At 41.1% G+C, this 11,322-nt stretch overlaps 2 protein-coding genes across 3 annotated transcripts in view; one reads left to right on the top strand and one right to left on the bottom strand.

Annotated features, from left to right (window-relative positions):
- LOC145449104 (MFS-type transporter SLC18B1-like) overlaps positions 1–11,322 on the top strand; it is a 95,078-nt gene that overhangs the window by 70,939 nt on the left and 12,817 nt on the right. The gene's annotated exons all lie outside the window — the stretch shown is intronic.
- The window catches only part of LOC145449090 (uncharacterized), a 131,381-nt gene continuing 127,782 nt past the window's right edge, over positions 7,724–11,322 (bottom strand). For both annotated transcript variants that reach the window (XM_080327559.1, XM_080327560.1), the window contains 2 exons: positions 10,175–10,328; positions 7,724–8,145 (listed from right to left, as the gene is read on the bottom strand). In XM_080327559.1, the coding sequence (XP_080183685.1) occupies positions 7,972–8,145; positions 10,175–10,328 (328 nt within the window). In that variant the 3' untranslated portion in view covers positions 7,724–7,971. The remainder of the gene's footprint in view (positions 8,146–10,174; positions 10,329–11,322) is intronic.

Genomic DNA, 11,322 nt, shown 5'->3' with positions numbered 1-11,322 from the left:
CTAGGTGGTTGATTGTGCATTTCAGGCTATCCAAAACCTTTTTATAGCTATATATAATTGACTACAGAATCGACGTTTAAAGGGTTAAGCCAGTGGTTCTCAACCTTTTTGACATCGCGGCACCCTTTAGAAATGCAAAATAGTTCGCGGCACACCGTCACAGTGGCTCCGAACTTGTTTGGCTTACGGCACCTGCAAACTACCAGAATACTCATTAGCAGCCAGTAGTAACGCCGACTAATGTGACCACTTCTGCTGTCATTCTAAAATGTTTCTGTATTTCCATTGTTTTGAAATGAAAGGGGGTCATTGTGATATACGACTTCACAGTACCTTCGGGCTGCCCTTAGATACCATTTCACAAGATTTGTTTGACAATAAATCTGCCCACTGCCGCATTGGGTCAAAGAGGTCAAGCACTATCGCCGCTGTCGAATACGGGGGCGTAGAGGGGTAGATACCAGGCTATACAATGCATTTCCACGCAGATCGCGTAGTTCAATTATATTTCGAACAAGCCAAGATTATAACCTCAGCGGCTATGTGGTTTGTTACCTGATATAATTTGATCAACATTACTTCTCAACTCTCATATTCGTCGACAGTAACGCAACGTTGTGCTACAAGCTTACATTTTAACGGAAGTCCCGCATGATACCTAACAATCGCCATGTTTGTAATTCGAATTTGTAAACGCGAACGTCAATTTCAAAGGAGTCCATTTCTCCCTGGTGATCGGGGAGACAATCGGGATTAGAAAACTGCCCTGTCATACAGGCGCCAGCATATCGGCTCTTCTCTGCGATCAATCAACGTATTGTGCAAAACTGCATTCGGCTTTCAAGGCACGCGATTTGTCCGGTTAAGCGAGTTCGAGGGGGGCATTGATTGCGGGCATAACATCAATTTTGATTTGTCAAATGTACAAACTTCTCATCAAGCTCGATTTAGATTATTATTGATCGTTTGCTATAGACTACAATTATTTTGTGCATAATTTCAAAATTCCGAAAAAATTGCTCGCGGCTCATTGCGAGACGTAAATGGCTCACTAGTGTGCCGCGGCACACCGGTTGAGAACCACTGGCGTTAAGCCATACATACATCTAAATCGAAAGGGTACGCAGGTAAAAGATGTTTTGGTATACCCCTGATATAGAGGAATTTCGGCGGTACATTCAACATGAAGGAACCAAATACGTTCTTTCCATTTCGTTTCGATGGAAAGTATTTGATTACAAATCGAATCAAGAAGTGCTTATTAAGGATTTCGTTAGCCGAGAAACCGCTGCGCAGGAATTTTGACTGGATTATGAGATAGGTTACCAGAAGACTAACAAATGGCCCTGTTCTTTTTTAGAGTTGGAAGTAGTTTACACTGCGACATATACATGAGCCAATGATAGCAGCAAACATTTTATACATTTTGCCAAATTCAATCCACTCCAAGCTTTTCGACTGGCTCTCATCAGGAGCGAACGTCGTTAAATAAAGTGAACCAAATACAAAATATAGGAATTTTGTCGTAGTGACGTATTATTGACAAGAACACAGAGTCGAGAACGGCAATAACAAACGTACAGTTACGGTAAAACATAAACGAATTCGGCCATAAATAGCCGAGTAACAACACAACAATAATGAAACATTCCCCAGGTGTTGAAATACTCTATCTGGCTATTACAGCTTTACAGTGGTTGATTTGAGAAATTTAAACGAAAAAGAGAACGACCATGAGCCAGTATGGAAAATTGATTGCTACTATAATCTTTGGCACATTTGGGGTGGTGCAAGAGCTGTTTTCCGATTGCAGAATCGCAAGTCGTTATCTGACTACAGTCACGCACGGTATATAGCAGGGGTGGGCAATTATTTTTATTTGCGGGCCAAATGAGTAACATAAAATGCGTTGGCAGGCCGAGTAAAAATGTTTAGCCATACTCTCCAGCGCATTAATTTTATTTCTAAATTAAAAGCAGTGAATCACATTGTTAATAGACAGGGTTGTAATGACTCGAGTCATGACTCGACTCGAGTCGGACTCCAGTCACGATTTTCTAATGACTCGACTTGACTCGAGTCATTTTTTCAAAATACGGAAATGACTCGACTCGACTCGAGTCAATCTGTGTATTGACTCGACTTCGACTCGAGTCATTGCGCATGACTCGAACCAAGTCCTTGACTCGAGACTCGGACGGCCAAGACCGACATTTCATTGTAATTCCACTATTGGGATGTCGTCTGTTGGTACTGGTACTTGAAAATGCGACCAGAAACTGCTAAGAGTGAGGAAAATTGGTATATTTTAAAAGCGAACCGTTCGATATCACCAAACAGAGTTATAATAAGTGGGTTTGCCAATACTTTATCTGGAAGCAGAGCAGAGAACACGATGACTTGGACTCGGACTCGAGTCATAATTCCATGACTCGGACTAGACCCTCTGCTCACTGACTTGGACTCGGACTTGACTCGGTGGTGAGTTGAAATGACTCGACTTGACTCGAGTCAAAACTATAAAAGTGAGATTGACTTGTGACTCGGAGCCTTGTGACTTGGTTACAACCCTGTTAATAGATGCTGCTCATGGGATCCGTAGATATTAGATAATGAGGTCAACATTGTGCTTTTGGTCACGGTTTCCTCGTCGCCAAGTTTTTTTGCAGCACACTTCGCAGAGTCGCATGTTGGCCGTCACTGTCAACATCTTGGTGACGTGGTAACGGCCGACGCCGAAATGCTGATCTCTATACATTAAGCGTTTTTTTTTTCAGGGAGAGGGAGACCCATAATAATATCAAGACATGCAGCCGAGATAAATCGCGCGAAGCGTCAAGAAACGTTTTAACGTTTTATTAATATCTAAAAATTTTTTGATAATTTGCGAAAGCTCTGGCCCCTCCAATTGGGGGATTTGGGGTGCGGCAGTTACGGCCAACACTCACTTTAAGCTGCGCACGTGTGCAATTGCGCAAAGCTGACATGGTCTCTGCGCACCAAAGATCTGAGCTGCACACAAAAAAGTTGAAGTGATGATCTTTTTTTAGTCTTTAGCCTACGCACTGTTGTCCAAGGGACCGCGCAGTGAATTGGTGAATGCGCGCAGCGCGCATACTCGTTAAAAATTAGAGAAAACATTGGTTACGGCCCTATTGTTAGTGCTCCGTACAATCTTTGAATTTCAGCTTTCGACTTTTTCTTTTGGGATGGCATCCTTCATAGATGATGATGTCTCACAGTAAAAACGAGCACTGATTAACTTGTTCTACGAAATGGTGATTTGGAAACTTAGGCTATCACGTTTGATTGTATTAGAGGAATCTGTGTCTATGTGTACAGAACTCGCGCGAACTGCGAGGAAAAAATCATATTCAGGAGTGAAATTTAACCGGGTGGCACTGCGAAATTAGGATATGAAGTGCTACCGCCGTGCCGCCGACAAAGCAGCGTACGTTTTACCGGTATTGCGACGAACGTTTGAGAGGAAATTCAGTTGACGACAGTCAAAATCTCCGCTATCCGCGGCGTTAATCCGTATCACACTTATGCCTACTCCGGTGTGCACCGGACGTTAATATATTCAATCAACACGTTACCGTACGAAGGAACAATGCTGGTTCCCGAATAAAGCAATGGAACGTTGAAACACAACGACCTGTGTCATTGGCAGCCATGGATACACCTAGGCCTACTAGGGGAGATGTGGTACCGATGGATCACTGGGACCGAAAATACTTGAAAAATTCTCCATGATAATTCCATGATTACACTCCATGAATTTGTCTACAATTGCATGCTGGCAGAATCTTTCCTCACATGCAAAAAAATTCGACAGGTGTGAGTTATGGGGTCTGTGACGAATGATTTACGTTTTAGGGGGTGTAAAGTAAATTTGGATCGACATTTGCATTTTTCCATATCACCTTTCAGACTAACAAACCGGCCATAATTTTTGATGTGAAGCATTGGGCTTGTATCAGGCAATATAATGGCATATATTTTTTTAATCAATACAATCATCGAGTGGACTATATTCAAGTCAATTACAATATTTATGGGGTGGGGGACCTATGGTACCATGGCCAAATCAAGCAAAATAGATGGACCAACTAATCACTTAACAACAGGAACTCGCCTACATGTATATAGGCTGTAAATCAAAGTTACCTGTGCTGTTTTATCGCTATTACGAGGTATTTGAAAGTCAAAATGTCGATTTGCGGGTAATATTTATGTGGCATTAAGTTTGTAAATTTTAGCGTAAATCAAAACAAGATTTTATGCCAACATTTGAGTTGATATAATCTAATTTATTCTTGAAGGTCGCGACAAAACATTCTTCATTGACTTGCTGTAGCTTAGCTTATAGTACACAACAAAACAAGTTAACAAATTTGAGTTTTTGAGCGTATGTCTCATAGGTCCCATGGTCGTGTGCCTTTGGACCCACCGGGTGGGGACCGATGACACGTTCGAGCAACAAATTTTAAACGTTTATAAATATTTTTTGAAAAGGCGGATATTCTTGTAAATGTCTGCGATAGGTAGAGCTTGTATCGAAGTGTTGAGACAGCAAAAGATCTGCTATTCGCGGCTGAAGATTTGAGGGCCAGAGATCATTTTGCAATTTTTGATCCATCGGTACCACATCTCCCCTACTTGTAGTGTTTACAGCGATACTCAGTTGGAAGATCATTTTAATTCAATATAGGGATGGTGCGGATGCTGCGAACCCCTGACACGTTACTGTTCTTTCGAACTATAGATAATCAACCTACGGATAGATAAGCAGCGTCGTCACGCTTGCTTGCCCAGATGCTTCTATTGCTCAGCAATCTAAAAGCATCATAATTGCTAATCCCATAGCTGGTACCCGAGCGCTCAAATTAAATAAAGTTGATTTTATTTGAAAGCTACTGTCGCTTGTTACTGTTGCTTTAAGACTGCTGAGCAGCACAAACTATCTAAATCAGGGGTGTCAAACTCAATTTGCGTCTCGAGCCGGATTCAAACTTTCAGACCTCTCGCGGGTCGGACGAGTCAAAAGATTGCAAAATGTTACCTCAAAATCCATGCCCTTGTTATCTACTGGAATACTAAATTATCAAGCCTATATATACAATAATTGCATTCTATTACGGGTCATGACGGTTCTATTAGAGCACGACCTTTATTTGCAAACAATGGAATTGGCAAAAATGTGATGACTGGCTGCTTAACTACAGTTGAACCGTGAAAACAGTGACTCCGGCGACGATATAAGCTTGACTAAATGTTGCCTTTGTTTTAGTCGTACTCGTTGACCTTACGCATGAGTTATGGGGAATACCAGGCATAGGCAAAGTGCGGCCCGCGGGCCAAATGCGGCCCGCAGAGCTATTCTGTGCGGCCCGCGAAAGGTTGCTTGAAATTGAAAATATAAAACCTACTTTTTAATGTTGCTGCGTGGACTAAAACCATAGGATGTATAAACTGAACCGGAAATTCGTTTACTATCAACCCTGTTCATTAACATGCCGTGATTACGCATCCTGTACGTACCTCACGTGCCGAATCCAGATTCAAAGTAAAGTCAATGTAGCAAATTATGCCATTACAATTAAAGTCACAACAAGTCACCAAACCTTCTTTGTTGACATTGTCACATTACGAATTACACGGTCTGCGTTTCAAATTGTTACGTGATGTGTTTCCAAATCCTTAACAAGTCATTCACTGCCCATGATTTCTATGAGTATATCCCCACCCACAAAGGATGTCAAAAAAGAAAGCCGAAAGTTGAAATTCAAAGATGGTTCGGAGGACTAAATATTTGATTGCTGCCAGTAGTTAATGCCGAGCACGTCACCGTGTTCAAAGAATATTATTCAAGTCGGTTCCATTACAAAAACACGAAGACATAGGGCCTGTACACTCGATCAAGGGACGGCGTATTTCGGAATAACTGCAAGCTTGGCTTAACAACAAGGCAATTTCGGCAAGCTGCACACTTCTCGGAAACCGGCTACCAAGACAATAAGCTTTAAAGCATCCCCAGGACCGTAGCTGCCGCACCTCAAACCCCCAATTTGGGATCGAGCTCGAAGGGCGCCCAAAATTATTTCGTGAATGACCAGAAATTATAGGGTATTTTTTGAAAATTTATGCAACTTCTTTCAAATTTTTCTTGCGCTAGGCGGGATTTCGAGATCAATGGGTATGGAATTGGGTATTTCGGCGTCAGCCATTACTGCGCCACGACATACCAAAGATATATTAAGTTTAGGCCAACACGGATTTCTGAGAAGGCAGTGCAATTGCAACTGCTGATCAAATTAACTAAGCAAAAGCTCGACGGTGAGAAAGCCTTGGTCCAAAAGACTGCTCTCATGTGGACCAAAAACCACGAGGTCCAATTGTCCATGGGCAATATTTTCCAGTGAAGAAATATCCATTGGGAATCGTGTGCGTCTTTCAGTTTGTTACGCTTTGGTGACTTCAATATCTCTTCACATAGCAGACGGGAGGTCACGAAATAATAACATGTAATGAAGTAATTATACCAATAGCCACTCTCGAATATTATTTCCATGACAGCACCTCACTCTGCTCTAGTGATAAAACTAGAGTAAGAGGGCTGAAAGAGATTTAAAAAATATAGCTATACGTATGCAATTACCAATATTATTGAACGATAGAATCATGAAACATGGGAAAATTCCGCGCTTTGCGCGATTAGGGCGTAAAACGTTACCAATTAGTGAATATAAGAAATCTCGCTCAGGAGTAGTGTTAAAAACATGCATCCTGATGGGTCTGGTCTGAGGGCGAAGCTTTCAATTCAAAAATATAATCAATACGCTGGAGAATACAGCTAAAATTTGTCGGCCCGCCAACATATTTTCTGCTTCTCATTTGGTCCGCGGAGGAAAATAATTGCCCACCCCTGGGAAATACAATATATTTAACTGTAAGCGGGTACGTGGCAATTAGCTTCGTTGCCGATCAGGGTTGCTCTTGAGGCCGATAGCCGTTTGAGTGATACAGCAGTACGACCACCGATGTTTTATTTATATTTTTATGTAACTACTATATTCCCCATGAAACCTGCAGATATACGGTTTCGCATTGACGTTTTCGTTTCAATAAACAACTATACGTCGGAATCGGTTGTCAATGTCATCCACTTGTTCCTAATGGGAACAGAGATACACCTAAATACCGGTGTCGGATAGTTATAATGTGACCTATGAACATACCCGACGTTTGCTGTCTTGAGGGACTATGTAATGGAAGTATTTCTTACTAAATATCTCAACAATTGTTAAAGATGTACTGGATAGTATAGGTACTTTTTCAATTTACTCAGAATTGCATGGCGGGTCGGATGAAATGGTCTGGCGTGCCGGATGCGGCCCGCGCGCCGTATGTTTGACACCCCTTATCTAAATCATAAAAAGAATTCATGCATTATCGACACCGATTTTATTGGCATCATAAAGAAATGTAGGCTATGTGTGTTGCTTTCGTGATGGTGGTTATTGTCCGTGTAAAGTCGTGTTGTATCTTTAGCGATACGCGTGTGCAGTGTTCAGTGCAGTGTTTCTATGATGAAGTAGATATCTGGTCATCATAATTTCCCGTCAATATAGTGACCGTACTCTCTAGCGCAGTCACTAACATGATCACACATGCCTAAGCTCCATACGTCACCTGTCTTTCTAAAATATTCAAAGAATGGTTCCATAGTATAATATTGGATATGAAACGGGTAAATAAAATAATTTGACGTTTTACAAAAAATGATTGGCACCAATATTCATTCAATGAAAGGCAGGGCATGAAATAACGATTTCTAATTGTAAACAGCGTATTCAAATTTTATAATTTCCTTAGCTATGATAATCGCTAATCATAAGGAACTAATACTGCATAGAAATATTACAATTGCCAAAGATTCACTTCTAGCATATTCCTTGATCGGCATTTTTAGTTCTCTGCTGTAGTATTCCTAATCCATGCCATCATTGATCTTACATCGGTATAAAATCCCGGGTAGTAAAACTTTCTGCCGTTGGAGATGATGGACCCTCCGCAGCGGTAGCCCCAGCTAACAATACCGACTTGAACAAAGCAGCTCTCCTTCGAATAATAATCTTTCACCTGTAATGATGCTATAAGGTTGTTTTCTTGTTTCTCGACTTGGAATTTTTGCCTCTCGATACTAAATAGAGTTAATGTCAAAGTGCTAACAACTATCGCTCTATGTAACCAACCCTACTGTGGAGCCATAGTCCATCCATAGCGGATCTGTAACGTGTACAGCTGAGTGTGCTTAGATTTAAGTCATTGTTTGATATGCATTGAAGTGGTTCACTGTAGCATTGTGTTGTGCATTTGTCGCCAGATATATTTCGAACTGCAAAGTCTCTCTCGATCCAGTAGCTCCAGTAGAATACTGCATCTTAGTTTTACCAGAACCATTGTCATCTGCCTATTATGAATGCTACTTGATTAAAATTATGTTGTGTTTGTGTTTTCCTTGCGTACAATTAAAACAGGCTATAGTTCATGACACTGGCTACCATAGTTTCCTGGCAACCGATTATTTAATTCGCCAGACCAGGGTCACCAGGCCCCTAAGACTATTTCCCTCGACTGTCTACACCAGTGGTTCCCAACGTGAGCGATATCGCCCCCAGGGGGCGACTTGGCAGCCTAGGGGGGCGAAAATGACGAAGGGGGCGATAGGGGGGCGATGACGCGTTAAAACGGCTATATTGGAGTCAAGACGGTTTTTGTCTTTAGTCAACCCACGGAAATGTAGTGGCAAAAGTGCAAAATTCGACAACGAGCCGAAAAGTTGACCTTTTTTTAGTCAACCCGCCTACCGATTTTTCGGTTCACAAAATCTGGGAGCGATGATCGGTGTTGAGCTTGAAAAGGGGGCGATGAGTCGAAAAAGGTTGAGAACCACTGGTCTACACGTCTTTTATCTAACGTTTATTTTCCATTGCCATCCGACGTTGGTCATGGTTTTCAACCCTGAATATTTACAATGTGTAAAGTCCCACATTGAATTTGGATTCGCATTCACACATGAGTATAGGCTACAGCTAGCCTACACGATAAATGCCTGCATATCGAAAGAGTAGGCATAGGCTGAAAAAGTGTGAGAATCCACGAGGTAGGAAGTATGGCGGATCAGTACACTAATCCCCGGACACCGCCAATCACCGTCACCAATAATAATTATTGGTTATATAATCATTGGCGCTGATTGTGAGCAACTATGTGCCTCTTATAGAAGACTGTAGTCCGATGCATGCTCGCCTTTTTACTGACGATCGACCAACGCTGTACTCACAATATTGACACTACCATCGTCTCCAAATCTGGCTCCAAAGACTGACATTCAAGGATAAACGTCGATCACGTCGATTGAAGTCATGAACATGTGACAACTCTTCTGTCGATTACCCATTAAGGTAGTTAGTCAGGAAAGGTGATGCCAAAGAAGCAGCAGTTCCTAATTTTGTGAAGGGTTGCTGTCAAATGATGTCACCAGCATGAAAGAGAGAGCGTTCAATGTACTATTTTAGGTGGTACACGAACTCCAGGAAAAAATAGTACATTGAACGCTCTCTCTTTCATGCTGGTGACATCATATTTTGCGATACGGTTTTTGATATACAATGTTCTTTCCAATTCTCTACTAGTTGCTGACGATTTCCCCTGATGATTGTCAGCCGAAAATATTCGGGTTCATTTCAATATGAATATACTATTCAGTTGTATAGTGAAGTTCTGTACCTCCAAGAAGCTCTTCAGATCATATTTGGTGAAATATTATATATGCATGTTCACATGTAATAATCACATATTTACTACATAGCATACTATTGAGGACCCGTTTGAAATTCCTATATACCCTTGAGGACTACCTAAATGTGAAGCGAATACAAGCAATATAGTCATACATTTATAAGCTATATAGTTAACTGTTTATTAACTATGTGACGACTCGGCGATGTTTTCGTAGATTCTCAGGTGAACAAAAATAACAATTGCTTTTCACGGCCGTACCGAATCATTCCCAAATGATTCACTGCACGTGACCGGCGAGACCAAATATTTGGAAGTTTACATTTACCATATATCTCATTATCCATGCTTATTGCGGAATGCTCACCTCTGTGATCAAGGGACCTCCACTATCACCCTTACAAGAATCTGTTACTTTGCCAGTTCGCTCGTCAGGTATCCCAGTGGCGCATATCATCTCTTCGGAAAATACATGTGAAGTGCGATATTTTGTATCAAACAAGTCGATGGCTTGTTGACAGCTGATAAATTTCGTAAGATTTGCATTTAAATTGGATAAAAAATAAGATAACATTAGAAATCAAAAGCACATAGCACTTTCAGTGTTAATGAAGAAGGTTATGGGGCTCTGAGATGCGATCGTTAGTCTGCAAACTTTCTCGGGACAATCACGGACGATGCTCCAGCACCAATCTTCCTACACATGTTCGTCCCGTCTCCTTATTCATGCATAAGAGATTCGAGGTTGTTATTTGAGAATTCATTAGTATGACTTATAAGGAGCTTGAGCTCATGTTGCACCCCAGATGGATGAAAGCTCGCAACATCATACTGACCAGAACATGGTAGTTTTATGTTTTTGTTACTTAGCACGTTTTCTGTTACTGCCGGTAAAGTCATGGTGCTTTCTCCTTGGTGTTATTCATTTTAACCCATATTCTTCATTACGTATACAAGGGTAAGAAAACTGGTTTCCCTCAATCGCAAGACTCTCTAAAATATCAACATAATTTTCGGGAAAACCTTGGCAAAGTCAGCGATGGGCAAATAGAAAGTATCCCCAAATATCTGAAGATGATGGGGGCTAGATACTAAAGTAAATTGGAGCTTACATATGTTAGCTGACTATTGCTCCAGTACCTAACGAGACAACTGACATAATTATGAGTTACTAGGGTAAATTTGAACCCTGGAACTCACACTTCATTTGTCCGGCAGAAGCAATATCAGTTTGAATCAACCAAATAAAGCAGTGCAAATGTTTATATGGAATCCATTGAGTTTCGACTGCTAGTGGATTTTGAAACCTTTTATACAATCAACACAAAATATTAAAAGTAATACTTTTATGTGGGATATGTGACAATGTGAGGGGTGCTTAACCCAATAACTTGACGTTGTAGAGAAACACGGAAGTCATTTTCGAATTTAACGTCCAAAAGTTAGTCGAATTCAATTGTCTGATCGAAGTCAACAAAAATTGTATTTACAAGTGAATGGTTAGTTTGTAACTCA

This window comes from Botryllus schlosseri, chromosome 10 (assembly GCF_051294905.1).
Source record: "Botryllus schlosseri isolate E-star chromosome 10, Bs_hap1, whole genome shotgun sequence".
Lineage (NCBI taxonomy): Eukaryota > Metazoa > Chordata > Ascidiacea > Stolidobranchia > Styelidae > Botryllus > Botryllus schlosseri.
Note: the sequence above shows the minus strand (reverse complement) of the source record. Positions and strands in the feature narration are given on the sequence as shown.